Source organism: Cyprinodon tularosa, unplaced genomic scaffold, assembly GCF_016077235.1.
Source record: "Cyprinodon tularosa strain WSP-4 unplaced genomic scaffold, ASM1607723v1 ctg74, whole genome shotgun sequence".
In the NCBI taxonomy this organism is placed as follows: domain Eukaryota; kingdom Metazoa; phylum Chordata; class Actinopteri; order Cyprinodontiformes; family Cyprinodontidae; genus Cyprinodon; species Cyprinodon tularosa.
Window position 1 is genome coordinate 359,441 of NW_024039496.1, and position 23,018 is coordinate 382,458.

The 23,018-nt window shown below is 37.4% G+C and overlaps 2 protein-coding genes across 4 annotated transcripts in view; one reads left to right on the plus strand and one right to left on the minus strand.

The window, feature by feature from the left end:
- Positions 1-5,685, minus strand: part of slf1 (SMC5-SMC6 complex localization factor 1) — a 43,322-nt gene extending 37,637 nt beyond the window's left edge. The window contains exons 1-5 of one of the 2 annotated variants that reach the window (XM_038269870.1): positions 5,462-5,685; positions 3,333-3,444; positions 952-1,030; positions 588-813; positions 365-518 (exon numbers count right to left, since the gene is read on the minus strand). In XM_038269870.1, coding sequence (XP_038125798.1) covers positions 365-518; positions 588-813; positions 952-1,030; positions 3,333-3,444; positions 5,462-5,493 — 603 coding nt within the window. In that variant the 5' untranslated portion in view covers positions 5,494-5,685. Of the gene's footprint in view, positions 1-364; positions 519-587; positions 814-951; positions 1,031-3,332; positions 3,445-5,457 lie in introns of both variants that reach the window. The other variant, XM_038269871.1, reaches the window with a different exon arrangement.
- A 278-nt stretch (positions 5,686-5,963) lies between these two features.
- kiaa0825 (KIAA0825 ortholog) overlaps positions 5,964-23,018 on the plus strand; it is a 168,425-nt gene continuing 151,370 nt past the window's right edge. For both annotated transcript variants that reach the window (XM_038269873.1, XM_038269874.1), the window contains exons 1-2: positions 5,964-6,317; positions 15,140-15,276. In XM_038269873.1, coding sequence (XP_038125801.1) covers positions 15,146-15,276 — 131 coding nt within the window. In that variant the 5' untranslated portion in view covers positions 5,964-6,317; positions 15,140-15,145. The remainder of the gene's footprint in view (positions 6,318-15,139; positions 15,277-23,018) is intronic.

Consider the following 23,018-nt stretch of genomic DNA (forward strand, 5'->3'; position numbering starts at 1 on the left):
AAGCAAAGCGTACACAGCAGCTAGTGATGATTTAACCTGTGTTATTTCATTACTTTTTTTTAACAATGCTTGTGTCACATAAGATGCCTTTAACCACATGGCGAGGTATACAGTTAACTCATTCAACAGCAGCGGTATCGGCTAATGCGCTTGGTCCATGTATTGGTATAAAATGGATCAGTGCATGTCTACTCTCTAGTGCACATCTAACTTTTTATTTAGCTTTGTGGTTAGCCAATATTCCCTAAAAGATACCATGAGGACTTAAAGGTAAATCTATACAAAGTAAATATAAAATAAATTTTTTGAAAAGTTCAAGGTGAATAAGTCCCCTAGAAAGATCAGAATTATATGTTTAACTTACCCCAAAGAGGTGTTGGACGATGTGGCTCACAGGGTAACAAGGTGCATTTTGGGATTTTGATTTCTCCGTAACAGGCTTTGCTATGACATGACTGATGGAAGTGTATGTAGGAGGAGGGGAGTTGTACACCTCTGCTCTGCCAGCTTTCAGCAGCCTAGATGATAAAAAATGTCATTAATACGTGAGTTTTTGGTGGGGGATTTATATCTAGGTGGAATCTCACCGCTTGAACATGGCTCTTCTAGAGGGCTGTTGGACCATGAGTAGAACTCTCCAACCCTGGAAAGCCCCCGTAATTCTACCTTTTGTCACCTTTTCCCTCCACTGTCTGACGGGGTGAAAAGCAGCTGAGGAGTTGGTGAAAATAGCCACTTCATAGGGCCCCTCAGGCAGCCAGGAGCCATTCTTCACGCTTTCCAACACGTAGTTAGGAGTCACAACCCACTTGCCTGGAGGTAGAAGTAAGACCACTTAGTGTTCAGGAGTAGAATGGATAACAATAAACCAGCTTTTTGAAATAGATATAGAAAATAACAATATCCTTTTAAGACATCAGTGATTTTCCAATAATAATCTTAAGAACCGACCTGCTGCACAAGCTGCAAAGAACTTCTCACTGGACAAAACCTGGGGGACTATGAGATGAGTGGTGCAGTAATTATATATCTGGAAAATATACATGAGAAGAGTCAAAAAATTAGGATGACTAATGAAAGGACAATGAAAATGAGTTTCTTCAGGTACAAATTGTTGAAAAAATTAGCTAGAAAGTACAGGTAAAAATATTATTCAAGAATTATAAAAGAACCATAACAGTGTTAGATTAAGTTGCACATTTATTTAATTGTACTTCAGTCAGGAAGGAAGGAAGGAAACAAAGAAAGAAAAAGAGAGAAAGAAAAAAAGAAATAAGACAGACAGACATTATTAATCCTAAGCTGGGAAATTGCAGTGTAGCAGCAGCTGTCTGAGGGAACAAGCACCAATGTAAAGCACGCTTATTATTTATATATAATAGTTTTTAAAATACTACAGTTGCATACAATAGTAAATATACTTCTCATTATTCTGGCAGAGGGTCTAATTTAGTCGGATTCCAAAGAACTCACGTAGAGTACAGAGCTCAAAATGATCTGTTCTCTAGAAACAGAAAATAAGGAAAATATAGTAAATATTTCTGCCCCCTAGTTAAGACTTTCTGACAATTTTGATTTTGTAGTCAATATACTTTAATAATTGCTGACTAATTCTTAAAGGTTTGGATCGATAAATGTTTTGTTTGGCTTCTCCTTTGGACATATGTCAAATAAAATAATGAAAAAAGGCATGTGTGCAGATTGGTATGAAAACAATGTTGATGTTTCGGAATAAATAAAACCCTTCCACATAATTTTAAACTTTTACCAAGAAAATGATGTGGATCATGTAATCATAACACTGTACTTATGCCTAATGAAGCAGATCATTTTTTAAACAATATATGTCAGTGAATTTGGCGATATCGAGGATTTGTTTTGAATGTAATCCTTGGCAAAAGGATCTGAACTGCATGATCATCAGTGAATATTTGGAACCTCTTAAAATGTTTTAACCTTATTGGTTAAACATGAAGCTACAATCGCAAAAGATCCAGCATCTGTAATGGTTTCGACGTTATTCAAAACTCTGCAGATTAGTTACAGTAAATTTACAGCCTGTGTGACAAAGATATCCATCAGTAAATAAAGCATCTAGTATTTTCATATTTCTATGCACTCACATTTATATGTAATGTCACAGAAAGCAGTGTCTTTTAATACAGTTCAAAACTTTTTAGGAACAACACCTTCACAAAGATGTGGGAAAAAATATAAATGATCCTTTTTATTATTGAAAAACAAAGTATTTTGCTAAATAAGTCAGATAGTTTAGATGATAATTTTGAAGCCTATAAAACAAATGAAGATCCTTCAGTAACCTTGAAAAGCAGAAGCTGAGTTTTGTAGATGGTTATAAAGTGGTTGGAGGGAAAATGGACGATTAAAGGTGTAGTGGAGGATGTTCCTTTTCTGGGTGGATCATCAAAATAAGTGGTCCTCCTAATTGTCAAGCATTTTGGTGATATGTTTAAGTAAGGCCATCCTACGTGCTTGTCCCCTTCACTTAGTGGTGAGTCTGACATAGTGGAAAAATTGCAAATCTTCTTTTGGAAAGTAAGCTTGAGCGATGCAAACAGCAGTTTTTAAACAGAGCGTGCACGAGGGCTCATGCTTGCTCTAGCATGTGTTTAGCAGGCGTTCCCTCTAGGGAACGAGTACAGGGTTGTGCATGTGCATTTTTTTAAAGTGAAGAGGGCAGGTCTTTACAAAAATTTGAGAGAATCCACCACGATGCCTTTAATGAATCCAAACATGCATAATCCCTTCATTTTAAAGGATGAGCTGAACGAGAAATACTACTTTAGAAATGAATTTCCACATTTCTGTCAGATATTAGCAATATCTGATATAAAGCAACCTGCAGCATTTTGTTGCACCTGGGGTTATTCATGTGTGTTAGCAGAAGCCTAATGAAAATAAGCAACTTTTAAAAACAGAGGTAATAGTGTAAAAGAAGGAGAATTAGAATAGAAAATCCCTTTATTGTCCCACAATGAGGAAATTTAGTTGTAACAGCAAAGCAGCAGGTATAGACAAAAAATGTATAAAAAAAGTATATAAAAACTGAATAAAGTGAAAAAAGGTTAAAAATATAAGTGCTGTACAGCAGAAAGGTGTTCTGAAAACATAGTGTAGTCAGTAAAAGAAGGATAAATAACCAATACAATAAGAAATAGCAACAATGGTAAAGATGTGCAAAATGTCAGCAGCAAGTTATTTAAAATGACTGAGAAAGGAACTGAACTTGAATCTTACACCTTTTAATTACCAAATAAAAAAAACAAACAAACATGTAATTCTGCAACATAATCATAAGAATATCAACTTACTGAACCTCCAAGGTATTTTCCACCCAGCTGATAGATGCCCTTAATCAAAGATCTCTTCTTGTCCCTGGCTTTGATGCCAGAGATCTGAAAAACATGGCGGCAGCTCTCCATCCTGAAAAACACACAGGCAGAAAATAAAATTATAATGTAATTATAATTAATGAATTATATTTTCTGAAGGATATCCTGCTGTTACACTTAAAATTTCTACCTAAATGGCTTATTGTTACATCAAACAAGGGAGGCCAAACATATATGGAGCTGGGCTTTTTAAATGGCTGGATCTTTTCAATTAGCCTGTTTTCTAAGACAAAACAAGGCTTTGTTTTTGGTCCACTCTATAAAGCCTCGAACTCAACACTATTTCTGACATTTTGAATTGAAAAAGCTTCATGGATGGGCAGTGAAACATCTTCAAACTTGGAAACAAAGTCCAGTGGATTGTTTGTTTAGCTTTTTAGGAATGGCTTTTTAATGCTTTTCTACTTTGGGAGAACTATTAATGAGGAAAGAGAGAGTGCCTTCTAGCAAACTTCTATTAAATAACCCAAGCAGTTAGGTTTAAAGGCTAAATGCAGGTGTATCTGTGAGGAATGTTGCCTCGCAGCTAAACTGTTCTGAGTTTGGGTGGCATCTCCAAAAGTACACCAAACTACTTTCAAATGCCCTTTACTGTGGGTGTGAGCAAGCTTGGTTGTTTGGACCGGTGTCCAGTTAGCATGTCACCAGTGGCATGACATTGAATCAAGCTGTGTTGAATCAAGGCAACATTAGAGCATTGTGCTTGGTTCCCAGGTGTTCTGAGTTCAGCTCCCACAGACTGTCACTCTGGGTCCTTGAGCCAGACCCTTAACAACACACTGCTCCCCGGGCGCTGCATAATGGCAGCCCACTGCTCCCCAAAAGGATGGGTTAAATGCATAGGTGAATTTCTCCATTCTGAAATCAATAAAGTTCTTTAATTACTGTAAACTAAGCAGGATACCTCCCATTTACAGTAGGACTAGATTTGGAAACTACTGCTTTAAGGATTTTATGGATCAGAAAAAAGACAATCTCCTTATAGAAAATAACATCAGAGCATAAGTATAAGTTCTTTTTAAAGAGAGCTTTAGTTAAACCTTCTAAGAAAGACAAAATACATCCAAACAATCTCACTAAAGTATCTTCTGTTACACCTTTGCTGTCAAGCACCGTTGGCATTTTGCAGAGCAGGACAAGTTTTGTGAACTTGTTTAACTTGTCCAAACAGCTTATGCTTTCCAACTCTAGTGTAACATGACTCTAAAACTACAAACCGTTCTTGTGGGTCTGGCAATGACATTCACCCAAAAAGTCCCTATTTTATTTTTCACTTTATATCATACAAATTAATTTTTTGTTTTAAGTTAAGTGAGGTACTCTGTTAAAGGTCCTACAAACATTCATGTCAAAATTCAACACTTTTCTAACATTTCTAGATGTCAGTCAAATTTTTGTTTGGGTTCACAGTTGCTTTAAGTATCTTAAAACCTAAAAGGATCATATGAGTTGGACAAGAAAGTATTTGTTTTATAAATTTATGAAATCATATATAAAATCTGTGAAAAAAGTACTTTTTTAGCAGATATTTACAATCACATTAAGCAGTGAATAGTCCAGAGACCAGAAACAGATTTATTCTCAATTTATTGCTTTCTCCCATTAATAAGTCAGAAAGCAAGATCCAAAAACAGAAAAAAATACTGCTAAGTCTTCTTCTAAACTTGTTTGTTTTTGCACCAAATCTCTGCAAACTGTTTTAGTCTCTTTGTACCAATTTGTCACAACATACAATGTTGTAATCTGTTTCCTTTTTTGATTGCTAACGCCCACATATATTAACAACTCCATCAAAAATATGTCTCCTACCTTTGAAACATTCATTGATTAGTTGCGTAAATCGTGTAATTGTGCTTTTATTCGTCTTTTTTTCGTGTCAGTTATGAACCTGCGTCTAGTTTTGAATGACAAACATCCGATTCAAAATTTTTAGGGTGTATTACTATTTTTATCCCGGATCTCAAACAATACCTTAATCTATACAGTGGATATTTATGAGTATTTACATGCGTATTATCAGAAATCAGTGGTATTAAACAGATACCTTCCTCATGCAACTGACGATGACTTCCAATCGCATCCAGGCGCGCCAAAACTCTGACAGTAAACAAACACCCACAATAACAGCCGTTACTGCACTGATGATCCCTCTAACAATGTATTCAACACTGCCATTAAAAAAAATATTCGCATTAACTGTGTACACTTTTGTAAAGAAGTCCAATATTTATACTTTGGGCCGATTTCACTCCCCGGATGGAAAAAAAAAGAGAAAAAGCCACAAGATGGCAAATTTATCATAAAAGGGGGGATATTTATCTACACACGCGTTTTGTTTTTTTCAAATATACTTTTAAGCTATCGATTCTTCAAATAAATATTATATAATACACACTGATTATGATATTTTGTTAATAAGATTCTTTTTGATATTGATATTTTAGTTTTCGAGTTAATAAAATAGCGAGTTCCCCATTTAAGCTAGTTACATGGTACGTCCCGTTCAGCGGAAGTCTTTTGATAGTTACTTCCGGGTTGTTGTCACGGACGCTTTCGGCTTACGGAAGTATTCATTACAACTGGATTATCGTAGTGCTTGAATAACGGGTAGCCTTTATTTCAGCTCTTCAATTCCTGGAAAGATTCAGCAGATTTATCCCACAGAGATGCGAAGGCAGTTGGTTGTTACCGAACCATAAAGCTATTTAAAACTGTAATGATTGCGGGTTTGTTGTAAGGAAAGGAAATTATACATAGCGACAAATCCAATGTCTTCATTTACTCTTTTTGTTGTATTTTTAAATTCCAATCGCGGATCAGTATCTACTGGAAGTGACTGTAGATGATGCGTCCCTCTGTTGTGGAGGATTAACTCGGACTGGATTTAAAAGGAATTTGGAAGAGGTAAAACACTAACAAGCAAAACACTGAAGCTGTAACTTCTGATCTTACGATTGGAGAAATGCATGTATATAAATAAATATGAACTTTTAATGATTGATTCCCGGTGTTTGTTCAAATTACGGATCTGATGCTAAATCCACAGTGGGACAAATCCGGTTTTTCTTGAGCGCTGTGATCTGAAAGCTTTGTGTCACTCCAAGCTGCTGGCTGTCAACAAGTCTGCTGCTGACATGCACGCGCGCTACTTAAAGGGAGCGATCAGGCACGAGCTTCAAACCAAACTGAGTAAACTCTGAAGCTGAAACCTTGATATGTAACAGTCCATCTGATAAGTCCTACTCTATTGGATTATATAGTTTTTGTTGTTGTCTTGGTTACGCAATATTAGGTTTCTATAAAATCTGCTTTAATTTTTGAAAAAGCATCATTTTTGTTATTAAATGTGTTGGAGGCAGGAATGAAATTATGAAAAGTTATGAATTTGAATGGGTTTAATAGGGGTCATTTGTGATATCTAAGATCTGGAGACAGAGGCTCAGCCAGAAAATTTGTATAAGGGTGGCCATGAAATAACCAATGTATACCGAGGGGTGGCCAAAAGTGGAGAGGCACCAGAACCTCAGGGTCAATCCACACTGTTTCAACAGGAACAAGCACAACATTCACATTTCTAAATAAAGACAAACTAGTTTCCTACAGCCTTTGCTAACAAATAGAGGCATATTTTTAAACATCTGTCTAGATAAAAGCTGTATTGCATCAAATTTTTTGTGGTTTAAGTTCTGGAGCGAACATCTTTTCCATTGTCATCACTTACCTACTTTTATCAATATAATTCTACATTAAATTGATATTTATAAGTACTGATATCTACATAAATTGATAATTTAATAGGGTTTTATTAAAACACTTATTTACAGTATCCATAATTTCACTGAAGACTCTTAGATGACTTGCAGAGACGCATCATTTTCTCTTTACGGCATATAACTCAAAATCATCTCTAATGTTGGTATACTGATGTGCATAATTAACTACAGTGGGTTTTTTTGACGAGTAATTATTAATATATATAAAATTAATTGTTTTGAATATTCTACTTGAGAGACAAAAATGGTAGGGGTGACCACAGGGGTGGCCAATGATTGGCTAAGGGTGGCCATGGCCAACCCTGGCCCCCCATCTAGCTCGGAGACACCAGGAGGCTCATTGATGAAGGTCTGGATCAAATACTGCTGGTTGGAGTCAATAGACAAATTAAAGCAGCTCAAATTGCTAAGGATGGTGATGCTGGTTCTGATAGATAAATGTATTTTTACACAAAGGATCTCAGTTGATCCATGTACTTGACCAATAGAAGAAGTTTGTGCCTGTTAATACAGCGTAGCTGGACCGATATGATGGATCAGGAATCTATAAAGAATGAGGGGTTTTACGCTGTTATATAATTATATAAATGTGCAGCACCAGCTCTTTTTGAAATCAGAATAAATTCTTATTCCTGACCTGCAACCTTTGGAAATGTAGGACTACTTTGACAAGGTAAATTGAGGGGTGGCCGACATGGACTTCTGGTATTTTCTGTTATTTATGTTATGATAGTAAGTGATAATAGGTGGCAATACAACTTTTTGTAGAACTTAATTTGGGGCTTTCTTGGAGTAGGATACCTTTATTATTCCAAAATTGGAAAATGTGGTTGCTTGAATCACAATTATGGGACAATATTACATAAAAATATATTTTCTAAATGTGGATACTCAGTTAAAATCAAATGTGCAAATTAGCGGAAGAATTTGATAAGTGTGCATGCATTTAATAATTGTGCATAAAAACAGTTACAGACTATTTTCCAAAAAAATGGGAAAACTGCAGTCAATAGAAAGGTGAAACTTACGCAGTTATAACCTGAATCCTTTCAGTGGAAATATTTTTTGTTTTATTGAAAAATATTTATTTCATCCAACAAATACTTTAAACTTTATAATTTCCTAGCCTATACGACACCAATAGTATATATTAACTAACTACTTCACTTTCATGTGCCTTGGTGACCTACCTTTGGCTTATTAATTATCAGAACAAGGCTGCTTTGTCATTTTACATGTGGGCACAGGGTGTTTAATAAAGCTTAATCAATATGTTAACCCTGTAATGCCAAATGTATCATATTTGACACATACAGTTTCTGAAATGTTTTACGTCTGACACCTTTTGCATAATTTAATGGTAAAAACTTTGCTCAAAATCCTATTGTACACAATCAGATATACCTGATAACAGAGGGCAGAAGACTACACAAAACATAATCTTGACTTATCGCATAGTAAGAAATTATTAATATCAAAAATGTATTTCTGTTTTTTCTTTTTACATATTTTGTTAAAAGGCCAAATAAGGACTTCAAACCAAAAAAAAGTAACTTTCTGTTTTGTTTTATTCTTGGATCAGGCTTTAAAGGGTTAAAATGTACTTTTCATTCTAACTAAGATTATGCATGGCATAACATATGTAAAGTGCCTTAAAGCTTTCAGTTGTATTATCTAATATTTGGCTATAAATTTAGGTTTTAAAGTGATAAGATCATGTTTATTGACAAAAAATATTTAAAGTTTGATCACTTTAGTGTATTTTATTAGGCTTTTTCCTTGTATCAGATAAAAAAAATGTTTTATTTAACTTTATTTAGAATTTGACTTTATACGTAGGCACATTTTACTGCCAAACGTTGGCTTAAAAAGCAAGTGACGTAAAAAAAAAAAAATGCATTCCTTAAAAAAATAATAATAAAAAAAGCAGTGCAATGCAGTGTTTTGGGGTGGTAAAATCACTGTTAAGCAATGCCCTCCTCCTGTGGGGTAGGTATTAGATAGGTTTCAGCTTTGTTTTGATCTTAGGAAGTGCACCTGTTTAATTTATGTTTCCTGAACAGAGGCTGTTTAGGTACTCCCTTTAAAAAAATGTTGACTCTAACTTGACATGTTCTAAGTGGTTTTACAGCGGCAGCCTGGGGGATCCGCTGCTAAATATTTCAGGACAAACTCATTACTGTAAATGGGGCGGTGTGGTAGCCTAGCTGGAGTAGACAAGCAGCAGCAGGAGAGATAGGAAAGTGATGTGTGTGTCTATGTGCGTGTTTATGTGAGTGCAGCAACATTCCTTCCCCTTGTTTTAACAGTGAAGTTGACGTCTCAGGCAGTCTGAGTCTCATTGCTGAGCCCAGTCGTCCCTGTTGCATATCTTTCAAACACGCAGGAGCTCATCCAACATCTGCTTTCTAAAGAGCTAACGACAAGACAGTGGAGACTGGACGATTTAAACTATTGTGCTAATGAGGCCCTGTGTGCTGCCTACCACACTCACCTTCACTTATACTCTCATCCTAAAGATGGATTGGCAGGTCAGGAGGTTGAAAGCAGAAATTATAGACATTCAAACCCACCATCTATGAATCTGTAACCATTTAACCCCAATAAATCAGTGATACTTTGCAAACGGTTAATGAAAAGACATGCATGCACAGAAATGCTCTAAATAACATACTTTATTTTGTTTATATACATTTTTATATCCCTTGAAAGTTTCCTCGTTTTTGACATTACAACAAACTTCAATGTGTTTCTATGGGATTTAAGGTGATGAACCACCTGAAAGTGTTGAAATATATGTGAACTGGGAATAAATGGAAACTAAACAGGAAAGTCTTATATCAGGTCAACCTTTTCTTTATAGTTCAAGCTCAGTGAAATTAGATTTTTCTGTTAATTTCTCTATAAGCATTAATTTTAAGCCTTTCACCACATTCTTGGTTGAATTTAGGTCTGGAGTGTTCGATTTTTGCCAAAAATAGAAATTCTCTTTTCTCTTTTTTTTTTTTTTTACTTTACAAAACTTTGCAAATTTAAGATAAGATAAGATAAGATGAGCTTTATTGATCTCACAGCGGAGAAATTCACTTGTCACATATTGGCATAGAAGTTAAAGAAGGTGCAAACAAGGAGGAAAAAGGTGCATTGAGAATAAACAATATATATTGCAATTTTATACAGTTTTGCTTTGCACTGATCACTCAATTGTTTGACTGCAGGATTTCATGGTCTTGAATGCTTTCTTGTCCGGGGACATTGTAACAGGGCTTTGCCGTTGCATAGAAGAGAGTTACTTTTTACTCACATACATGTAGCTGCAACCGTCTTTACCCTTCTATGTGGCACCAAAATCAAATTTAAGTATATAGCAGCCACCTTAAGGGCTGGAGAGAGAAAGCTGGTGTCTTAATCTCGTAAAATGTTATAAGATTAAAACTTGGTTGCTTCTGTGATTTGGAAATAGAATTTTTCTTCTGTTTGCAAATATGATAAATTGTTCAGCTCTAATCTTAACACATACATGTACTTTAATCTGAACCATTTAATCATTTTGTAGGCGGCGTGTTCAGAGATGCTTCCTTGCTGTAATTTGGACCTCTGTTTCAATGTCAAGCATTTTGCAGCCTAAATTAGATGTTTTTCAAAGGACTGTCGTGTATCCTTGACAACAAGGACATGTATAACTTGACCAGTTTTCATGTCCTTGTTAAAAAAATAAAAATAAATAAAAGGCAATAAAAACACTAAAAAACAACATCCCTGTATCTTACTGATTAGGCTTTAGCCATGGTGTGCAGGGCTTTCCACCACCCATGGTGTTTTGACATGCAGGCCTAAGTGTTGCCCTACATGCCAAATGTTCTTCATCATATTTTTTTAGTACCCTTATATGGTTGTTGTCCAATATCAAACTAGAGTTTTTATGGCTTTCTTTGAACATTAGCATTTTTTTCCAAAAAGGGCACATTTCTGAAGTGCATGACTCATAGTTTTATTGTCAACATGTTGTCCTGATGGAGCTGTGTATCTCTGCAGCTCTTCCAGAGTTACCGTACCACAGCTCTGTCGGCTCTTTTTGCTGCGTCTGTCAGTTCAGGGTTACAGCTATGGCTTGGTAGATTTTCAATTGCACCAGACCTTTTCTATTTTTGATGATTGAGCGTTGCACTGTGAGATGTCAACCCCCCAGGGATGTATTTTTATAACCCACCCTTAAATTGCTCTTCAACTTTATCAAAATAGTAAACTTTAAATTCACTGAGTGAAAACTCTTCCCCCATTCAACCATGCCTGCATTTAGACCCCTTCTCAGACAGTGGCGCGGAGGGAGCGTGATGATGAGGGTAAGCAGTAAGAGAGAAGAAGAGGGGGAGAAATAATAAAGGACAAGCTTAACTGGTGAGGCTGTCAGCGGAGGAAAATAATATTTGTCCAGCTGGACAGGCCTCCCTTTGTGCAGGCTAAATGAATGTTGAGCTTCCTGTCTACCCTGTCAGGGAGAGTGGCGTCGACTGTATGCTGCAGCGAGGAAGCAGGGCTGCGTGCAGGGAGCTGTTTGGAGTTTGACAGGGATTATTAAAATCAGAGCAGATGACGAGGAGAAGGGCGAGAGACGGAGTGTGAGAAAGCCAAATTGACACAGACACTCTCCATTACCTTCCACTTGACTCGTGCTGATGACAGTGTTGATATGAGACCCAGCAGCGCAGCACCGACATGGGATTGGTTGTTAGCGCCAGCGTTAAGCACCATGGGGTAGGAGGGGAGGACCTCACTGCTAGTAGACACCTAAGGAGATGAGTTGTTTATTTGAACTCTTGACTGAGTAGGATCTAACCTCATTGTTTATTTATTTGATGGGGTTATCTGTATTCTCTAACTGTGTTGTCAGTATGTAGAAAGCTTTTGAGACTAAGGTAATGCATTTTGATCAAGAGCTTTCCTACTGAATATGAAGATGCAGGGGGTTAAAAAAAAGCCTTTTCTATATGATCTACTGTCTTTGTTTTGTGTGTTGCAAGTAAATTGATTTGTGCAATCTAATAGGACACCTGTTTCAGGAACTATCACATTATCATAGACCACAGGAGCATGGAAGCAGGCCCTACAGACATGTGCATCGCAATAGATTAGAATACCATCGAAAAGTGAATCTCTTTCAGTAATTTAATTCAAAAACTAGAATTTATAGCTAGGCATTTTTTTTCTATAAGGTTGTATGGTCATGACTTTCAGCAAATTAAAACATATTTTTTTCTTTTTTCAATTGAATACACCAAACCAATGAAATGTGAAGGATAAAGAATGTTTTAGTAAAGAATTTCCACATCATGGTCTTCACCACGATGGGAAGGAATGCTAGATTCTAGTCCAACAAAGAGTCATTGTCAGGCACTATGAGGTGTGTTAGATACCAAAGCCCACCACAAAAGAAGCTGGCTTGTCACAGAGTGCAGTATCGAAGTGCAATAATGAAAAGTGAAGTTTACAAAAAATTTTTAGAAAATAAAATAAAAAAACAAGAATAGCTGCAGATTTGAGAGTCATTGTTAAACAATTCTCATTCAAGAACTTGAGGGTGTTGGTGCTGCTGAAGTCAGAGCTACGCGCGGATGCACCCAGGATGTGGGTTAAAACTGTTGCATTCCTCAAATAAAGATAATCAGGAGTCTGAGACATCTGAAAATCCTATTTCAATCATTCCTCATTTCAGATGAATGTAAAGTTTTCACTTCATTTAGATCTCAAGGTTCTAGAGTTTGAAGTTAGTTGAGGTCCAGTCTGAAGCTTACAAAGTCGTAGTCAGCTGGTGTTGGTCCAATGTATTTTATAATGTTCAAAGTCAGAGCAGCTGTTTAAACTTTTGGACATTTTATAATTCCAAGCCCCAATGTGTAATTGTCCATCCATCCATCTTCTGCCGTGTAGTCCTTGATAGGGTTACTGTGATGCCGGTGCCTATCTCCAGCAGTCTATGGGCGAGAGGCGGGGTACACTCTGGACAGGTCCTGTCTGTCGCAGGGCAACACAGAGACATACAAAGGCACAAAACCATGCACACACACTGACACCTAAGGACAACTTAGAAAAGACAATTAACCAAACAGTCATGTTTTTGGACTGTGGGAGGAAGCTGGAGTACCCGGAGAGAACCCACACATGCACAGGGAGAACATGCAAACTCCATGCAGAAAGACCCTAGGCCAGGAATAAGCCCAGAATCTCCTTGTTGCATGGCAAAAGTGCGACCCCCTGCACCAATGTGCATCCCTCTGTAGTTGTTCATTTAAATCAATAACATAGGATATAAAATGCCCTTTTTGTCCCAAAGGGGGGAAATTTGTGCAAAAACAAGTAGACATAAAATCTATCGATAAACCCATACATCTACTGCCGCTTATCCCTAAGAGACACAGGAGGCTGCAGGCATTCCTGAACAGTCTGTGGGGCAAGATGTGATATCATCAGTCCATCATAGGGCAGCACTTAGACATACAACCTTGCACACACACTCTCACACCTATTTTAGCCATTTAGAAGTAACAATCAACCTAACAGTCTTGATTTTTGGACTGTTAGAAAAGGCCAGAGTATGCAGTGTGACCCCAGGCATGCATGAGGACAATATGCAAACTCAATGCAAAAAAAAAAAACACCTTGGACCAGGGAATCAAACCCAGCACCTTCATGCTGTGAGGCAACCATGCCCCAAACTGCATGACCGTGCAACATACATTTAAACTGAATCTATTAAAATAATGAATAATATGAAAATGTACAATGATTTAAAAGTTAAATTGTAAGTGGAAGAAAAAATAACCCTCCTAAAGAAAAAAAAAATACTAATAGTGTGCAGGTATTATTAAGAAAAATCATATATGGGTAGAAAAAATTAAGAAAATAAACAAAAGCCAGTTATCAGAACAACATGATAAACTGTGCAGTAAACATGGAAGCAAAAGACACATTTCCTGATTATGTAAAAAACTGTGCCAACAATCAATAACATCAGGAACTTTCTGTTGAGAGACACAGTCAGGCAAATAAAACTGAAAATGAACTCTTGCTCAGTTCAAGAGCTTTTTTGGGAGCTGTTTTGATTATAAAGTCTAACAGTAGGAAGGATCTGCAGAGGCCCTTTTTTGTGCACTTCTGATGCAACGGACTGTTACTGAATGCTTGATTGTCCAACAATCTAGCTCAAACTAAAGCTCATAACCTTTAGAGTATCGTTAAGAAGGAAATGAGAGACATTAAAGCCAAGGAAACAGCCACTATTAAAACAACCAGAGCCTCCCTGACTCATAAGCTGAATTACCCTGTATTAATGCAGTTGTTCATGCAAAAGGACCCCAAACCTGTCATGATTCACATCTGCCCTGTGTTTATATTAGATGCATCTACCAGTGTTCATTGTACTTTCCTTTCATCTCAGTTATATCTAGTTTCCCGTTTGTTGTCCTTCCTTTGTCTAGTCACCTGTTCTCCTATCCTGGTTTCTGAGTTCCCTCCATAATTGCAAATCTATCCTTCTCCCATTCAAATATTTCCAGTCAACATCCATCTGCTGAAGCCCTTCTTATTCCTTGCAATCAAAGATCAGAGGTCATCTCTTAAAAGCATATTAAAAAGTAAATTCGCAATTTCCAGCATATTAAATCATAAAAATAATCTAAATAAACAAACACTTTTTAAAAATATTTATTATTAATTTAAAATGGGTCACTCCTTGTGTCACCAGTCTATATTATAGCTCATATATAGAGCTACTTATAGTTTTTTTTTTTTTTTTTTGTCCTCTTCACGATGCGACTGAGTTCATTAAGTTGTTAATACGGTCTAGATACTGGCAAACCTACTTCTATATAATTCTTTGTGCATTTTTATCTGTTGCTTATGAAAGTGGTAGTTCTAAGGCTCTAAAGCCAACTCTGTATCTGTGGGTTTTTACAGGGCATCATGGAATGGCCAGGAGAATTTCCTGACGACCACGCCTTTGTGGAGTTTCTAGTTCCAGGTGTTTCTAGTGATGCAGACTTTGAACAGTTTCTAAAAGACACAGAAGAGAAACTCAGCCTCAATGCCAGCAGGTAAGTCTATTTTTGTTCTCTCTTTTTTTCTTTTTCTTAGCAAGGAAAGGGCTGGAGCCTACATCTCATTGCAAACTTTATCCAGATTTATTTTGTTTTGTTTTTTTGTGGGGGGGATGGGAGGGGACTCTTTAAGTTTATTTAAGTATCCCTTTTCTTGCTATTCTACTGTGTTTATCACATTAAAATAGTGGTCTGGGTTGTAATTTTTAGGAGTTTGCCTGTGTTCGAATGTCTGCCCTAACCCCTACATAGAGAATTTCATAGGTCTTATGCCATTTTATATCAGTGCCCAAATGTCTAGTGCATGAAATAGAAGTGGAGTCAGAATTTCCCACAATAAACCTTAAAAACTAGTATACATTTTCAGTCAACAGATGAGCAAATATATCCTAGAAGAATTTGAAAAAGCACTTCTCACAAACACCATCTTTTTAGCGGGGCAAGAGAGAAAAAGATGGCGCAGGGAACCCCAGTCACATGACCAAAGGGGAGAGAAAAGTCCAAACAGTCTGTTAACCGAGTTCACCAAAAAGTCCCCACTATATAGTCCCCACTCCATGGAGTGATTGGGTTAGGAGTTAGGCTGGATGTTCTGACACAGCCAGTGTGTTATTAAGGCATTTCTCTTGCCCAGTGATTAAACCTTCCATTTCTCCTGTGCATCAGGAGAATTACAAAAACATAATTGTTGAACAGTGATTTATTTCAACAAAACATAAATGTACTCTATCCTTTTTCTAATTGTTAGAAGCAATAAGCCAGTTGTCCTTTCTGTAAATTGTATTTGAACAAATTGAGATCATGTGGTCAGATTCAGATCCATTGCAATTGAATCCGATTTAAAGTGGATAGTATTATATATTTTATTCAGTATATTTTTATTCATTACCACTCTACAAGTTCTTTTTTTTTTTTATTTAAAATTTTGAATGGCAAAGTTGTAGCTTTGACCTTTAGGGTTGCAATGTATTGGAAGGCTGGCATAGAAACACTAAGCCAGGGGTGCTATCTGTCTATGAAACAACTCCAAGTAAACTGTTACAACATTTTGGATAATGTAGCAATGGAGAAAAGCAAGAGAAACTAAAACCATTGCTGATGGTCAGTAGGTTTCCTAGCAGCTCAGAGGCATGGGTTAACTTTACTGTTAGTCCAGTCATAAGCTTCACACCATACATTTTGTTGCCTTTTATACTTCTCATTCAGCTTCAGTGCTTTTTTGCACTTATCATTAACACTCAACAAAAACAAATGTATATTTAACATTTGGCAGAAGAAGAATTCACAGGAGTTGCATTTCTCACCTCAATGGTTAGACTTTTCTGTTTATTAACTTCCTCTGTAGTTTTTGCTTAAATTCAACTTTAGAGATAAAAATTTATTTTAACGAGTTGTTTCTAAAAGGCTTGTTTTTTTTTCTCCCCAAAATCAATACATGCACATTGAAAAGGTAAAGAGCTTAACAACAGATGAAGGTTCCTTCGTTTGGAGCTGTTAAACAAAGATCCTGTCATGAGACCCACTCCTGTCTTTTTATTCATTTTATGGCGTTTCTAATACCATACATACTGTATGAATAAAAGGTTTGTATTGCTTCAGGTAAACTAATTATAAAATTAATAATTTCAGGTCGTCTTTGTGAGGACAAAAAAAAACATATTTGTCTGTATTTTTTTGGCAGATGCAGAGTTTAAGAGTGCAAATAGATTGATAATGAGTGAGCTGTGGGGACACTGGAGCAAAAGGAGAAATCTATATTTCAGGCCTTTTATCGTTTGTAAGGTGGTGAGGCTGAGGGCAGATGATGAAGGACAGGCTAAATGTAGCAAGTGAACAAAGCCTCACTCTGGCACCATTAGTGCCTGGGACTCATCCCTTCTTCGCTTTCCCTCACTGTCACCCTCCCCTTCTCTCTTTTTCTTTCCTTCCTCCTTCTAAATGGGAACATAATAATTGAAGATTCCACATCTTGAAACGAAAACCCTTGGGTAGGTAATTCAAGGCTTATTACTGAAGGCCGAGCCATTTTTCTGCCTTCTAAGCATTAAAGGGTTATTTTGTGTTCCTGCAGATGGGAGAGGGATAACCATTATGAGAACAAAGCATTCAGATAATGGAGAATGGGGCTAAAAATAAGGCAATCCTCCCCTCGCCGTGGGGTACCACTGGTCAGTGTCTTCGTTCGACTACAACTAACTTCTTCCTAGACTATTTCAAGCAACCCGTTTTTTTCTATTAAATAAAATCTGTTGAATTAAATCTTCAGCGCTTTCTCTCGTCCCTCAACCAACTCTTGTACTCACACCAATAGATCTATGCAGGCTTCAGTGGCTCACTTGCCTCCTGCCTTTGCTGACTTATCAGTGTTTGGGAAAAATCACAGAAGTGGAGGAGAGTAAAAGGCAGACCAAGGGATGAAGCAGCTTGAGTCACCAACACAGGAGAACTTAAATCTGTTTAGGGGTGAGAGTGAATGGCCTGTTACCCTGCTCTCAGATGTCATAGATCTGCCTACAAGCTGCTGCCTAATTGAATGAGATTAAGATGGGCTGACAAGGAACCTGGTGCCTCCAAATTGAAAAGTTGTAATCCATTAATCCTCATCAGGTGGGACGGAGCAAGGGTAGGAGGGAGTGGAGCTGGACGAGGTGGGCCACCAGGAAACAGCCTTTAATGAAGTGTCAGTGCAGTCATGGAGGCTAAAGACAAGCCTCTAGTTTCACCTTGGAAAGGCAAATGGCTGTAAGTGGTTGATGGCCGGTTTTTAAAAAGGATGTTTTGATTAAACTTGTTCTGGTTCTGCTTCTGGATGGGAAATTAAAGCCAAGAAAACGAAAGACTTGCTAAGATTTAACTGCATGCAAAGCTCATTTTCTGTTAATATTGACAATGATCTGGAGTTCTTGCAGTGTGGAAATGACACGTGTGTTGAGTCATTGTATCAGCCGTATCAGCTCTGTGGTATCACTGACTGGACTTGGGTGGCTTAGGGCACTAAGTGGCTGGGCCAATACGGGATATGTTTTCAGCTTGTTCATTCAAGCCCATTCGGTCCATTTCCCCTCAGAGAATGGAGGCCTTTGACAGAGGAGCTATCTAGTTTTCAGGTGGCTGCTTTGGCACTGATTGGAACACAGGATTATTTGAAAAAGAGCTTCCTGTCCCTTCTTGTCTCCAACTCCCAATCTATGAAGGCAGCCATCGAGTAGCGGAGCTCCAGATAGACAACCCCACAGCAGGCCACCCACACTAAATTAATTCTGACAAGGAACTTAAGATAACGTCAAAGCGCTGACTAATCGCAGGATTGGGTTTCTGTAAGTCAGGGAGCTGTGAAATGGGCCATCATATCTAATAAAAGACCTCCAGTTGCTTCCTCTTTTTTTCGGCACTGGGGACAAATTGAGAGGGGGAACACACTTGTGGCGTCAACTGTCTCCATAAACTGATCTGGAACACACATTTTATTCCATTAGTTAAATTCGAAGTCCATATGTGTTTGTGTAAGGTGATAGATAGATTGTCAAGAGTCCTGAAGAGTTGTTTCCCCCTGGTTTCCTCTTGCTCTTTTCTCATTTCCCTGGTCTTTTGTTCAGTTCTCTTCTGGTGGTTTTGCCATTAGGGCTTTTTCCTTTGTTATATCTACACAGAAAGCTGAATGGTTTTATTTCTTGGTTGTGTTTCCTACTGATTCTTTACCATCTTCTGTTCCCCATTTCTTTCTGTCTTCTTCCCCTGGCATCTCAGCGTGGTGAAAGTCATCAAGCTGGGAGCTAATCCTAGCAAGTTGATTGGGCTGCCAGTAGCATTCATGCCAGTGGGCAAAAGGTCACTACGTTGTAGAGAACTGGATGAACTTCTTGACACAGACCATCCAAAATGGCTTTATAACTTACGGCATAAAGCACTAAGGAGGGGTAATTGAAAGGTGAGAGTAAAGAAAAGAGAATTAAGTCAGGAGGAGATTCTAGAGGTGAGAAAAGAAGGATGGGAAATGGACAGTGAAAAGCCTGGGATTGAAATTGTGTCTGAAGATAGCGGTTCTGTAGTCATTGGAGTGCATCGTTTTAGTAAGTGAAGACAATGGTGAGATGTTGTTGAGCTCTATGCTTTATGAATGCTTAGCATCATGTGGTTTAAACAGAGTATTCTTTGTGATCTTTTCTTATTTTATTTTTTTTAAAGAGAGACTTTTTTTTTACAAACTATTTCATTACTCGGAGAATCTATTACATATGACGACTGACAGGAGAAGTCAATAATAATGGTTATTACCAACTTCTGTTCAAGGATGGTATATATTTAAAGGTATTGTTGAGAATGTTCTTTTTCCGGTTGGATCTTCAAAATAAGTGGTCAATCATTCTGGTGATATGTTTTCGTAAGGCCAACATGCTCATCCCCATTTTAACTTACCGATTGAGAGTCTGACATAGTGGAAAAATTGCAAATCTTGTTGAGTGATGCAAACAGCAACTCTCAAACAGAGTGTGCATGAGGAGAAATGGGCTTGTGCATTCTATTGCACAAGTTTAATAGACGTTGCCTCTCTGGAGTAGGTACAGGGTTGTGCATTTGAATTTTTTTTTAAAGTGGAGAGGGCGGGTCTTCTAAAAAAACTTTCTTGAAAAATCCTCTACTATCCCTTTAAGCAGCGCAAAACATAATTTTTCAATATTAAAATGTTATACATATATATATATAATATATATATATATATATATATATATATATAAAAGCATGATAATGCAAAAGTATAGATTGAAGAGTGTATGACTAAAGACCAGTGTTCCTGGTCCCCTGTTGTCTGCATCTACAGTATAACAAGGTCCAGGAATGTATGGATGATAACCTGTGACATTGCAATGAACATCCAAGCTTCATCGATGCAGGTGGGGATTGAAAACTGACCAGTGTGGGTTAATTCAAGAGACAATACATTTGCTCAGATTGCTAATATTGTTTAAACAGGTTGTGATTGACAGTTGCAATTTCCTCAGATCTCTCTGTGGTATGGTACAGCATAGCTGGAAAGCAGTTGGGATGCCCATGCTGACCAGAAGGAGGTTTTGTTTTACACCAGGTGCATGTGTGTCACCTGAGGAAGATGTGGCAGCTGCTCAGATTATGGCCGGTCAGTGGATGCTTTTGCAAATGTCCTGGGAAAGCTTGGGTTCTGCCATTCTTGAAGATCATTCTTTGACGCACACTAACTATCTGAAAACATTTTCCCTGACGATCTACAACCTTGCTGCTTGCTTTCAAGAACAGTTCTTAAATAGAACGAGTTTGAGGTCTTGACACGTTTCTGGATACAGAAGTTCAGTTCATGGAGGCCCCACTTCACAAATGTCGACAGGTTTTCTTGTTGACAAACTACCACAGTGCACCTTAAAAGTAATGCAGGTCTGTTTCTTAAGGGAGCAGGGATTTTTAATTTAATATTCTATAATCATCAAGGATTCACTGATTGGCTTGAATTGGCCTACTTTCTTTGTCAAGCTCTTTTAAAGATCTCCAAGTAGATTTGAATTCCTTAAAAAGTCTATTTCAACACTCTTTGTGATACTTTAACATGTTTTCATATTGCTTTTCTTACGTAAACCTTACTTTATTAACACAATCTATTGTCTTTCTAATTTTAAAGTGTACCTCATAAAGGTATATAAATATTTCACAAACCACAAAATCAGTCAGTTGGTTATTGGAAAAAAAAAAGGAAGGAGGTTTCTTAACATGAATTCTTCACTGTTGAATAAATGTTTTCAAATTAAATGTTTGATTGCGTGAATATAGCAGAAATTACTTTCAAGCAATAAAAGATTTATTTTTGTTTTAAATAACCCAAATTAATTTGAAACTAATGTGTTTAGTAAGTACCAAAGAAGGTCCCTAGATATCAATTCCGCCAAACAACTTTGTGGGAAGAGTTAAGTTAACAGCCTAGTGTCTGTTTTCCTCTTTAATGAACTTCAGAGAGTGGGTAAAAAGTGAGCTACAGATGGGAGCCCATTTGAAACCTGCTGTCTATGTAAAGTCCTGGGGTGGAACCCTGAATGAACATCCATGTTTTATGACTTACTATAAACACACATATAGCGTTCTGTTCAGTCATCCAATTTAAGGCAATCTTCCATCAGAGGACCTGGCAAATAACAGAAGTCTAATCAGAAATCTTAGTCAACTGATTCAGTTCTTGTATTTGCTGCAGCTTTTATCTTTTTTCTTCTGACAAAACACATTTACAATATGCTCCAGTAGATTTTCTTTTGCATCAATTTCAGTTCAAAACAGCAAAGATGATTTGTTATATATTTCTTTAAAGTTTAAAAAAGATGTTGTCAGCAATGAATCTTGATATTTGTTGGGATGAAATGTATTGCTCTCACTTTTCATGCACAGGGTAGTTTCCTGTACAATATGTATAAGGTGATTGGTGGTTTGCAAAGGTTGAGTAAAAAGCAGTTTAACAGCATCAAATTACATAAAATAAACTCTGTATAAGCAAAGTTTATGTCAGTCAGCGAGAGTGGAACATGAGAATAAAACAAGATGCATCGTCTGGTCTGCCTAAAGAAGAGAAATCAGAGCAGAGTGACAAGAAGGCAGTTACCACAAGACAGAGGAATGTCATTAGGCAGCCTTCAGTCTAGAGGATATCAACTTGGAACAGTCTATAACATTTTATCCCCTTGCGTTTTTCTCTCCCCCCTCTGAAATGAAAGTGTGTCAGATTGAACGGTTATTTAATGAGCTGCTATTGCGGGACATCTGGATCCGTTCATGGCTTGGGAGCAAGCAGGAGGCAGTTTATAGACCTGCGATAGGAGATGAGCTGTTTGATGGCAGACGGGCTTTTTGGCTTTGCATTATCTATGCTAACACATAAAGAGTCTGACACAGAGATTAGCAGAAAACCAGCTTGTATGCAGGTAATTTTTTTTACTTTGATTTTGCTATTGATAATATGTATAAATCACTGATTAATTTATTTTTCCTGACAAATACAATGTCTAATGCCTGTGGGATGGTAGATTCAATTAAATTAAAGAGAAATAGCCTTTTATGGATTTTCCTAATTATATTTCCCTATTGATTTTAGTTCATCAACACATGCAGTATTTAATGAATCATTTGAGCCCTGGTGTCATGCTCTGCTATATGCACTCATCTCTGGAGCTTTGTGTACATCTACGCCTGTCAATGAGCAGCCATGTGTGCACAGAATAGGAACCCTCACCCCTAAAACACTATTGTAATTATGCAGGTATGCCGACGTATGCAAGCACACACTCTGACACTGCCTTGGATTCAAATATATAAGCATCGATTTGCATGGAAATGACTGAACATGTTGAGCCCAAAGATGTCATTTCTAATCTGTCATATTAAGGGGGAACCGAATAGCTGGTGCCGTCTGTTAACATCAAAAGAGCGGTGTTTCTATGTATGTGTGAGTGTGGAGGGAAGACATGAAAAAGCAAAAAGTGTGTATCTCAGACGCCTGCCGATGCCTGTAATGCCACTTCACTCAAGATGCTTAGCTCACACTCACACATTGATATATTGTTGTCTGTGTTCATTACTGCTGATGTGTCTGTATCTGTCTTCTCACAGTGCAGAAGCTGAATGAGAGGGGGAAGGACCTGAGTGTGATGCTGTGTGTACGTCAGAGTCTCTGTTTCTGCTTCAGTTGTGCTTGGTTCTCTTCCTCTGCATTTCTGCTGAAGCAGTGCTTT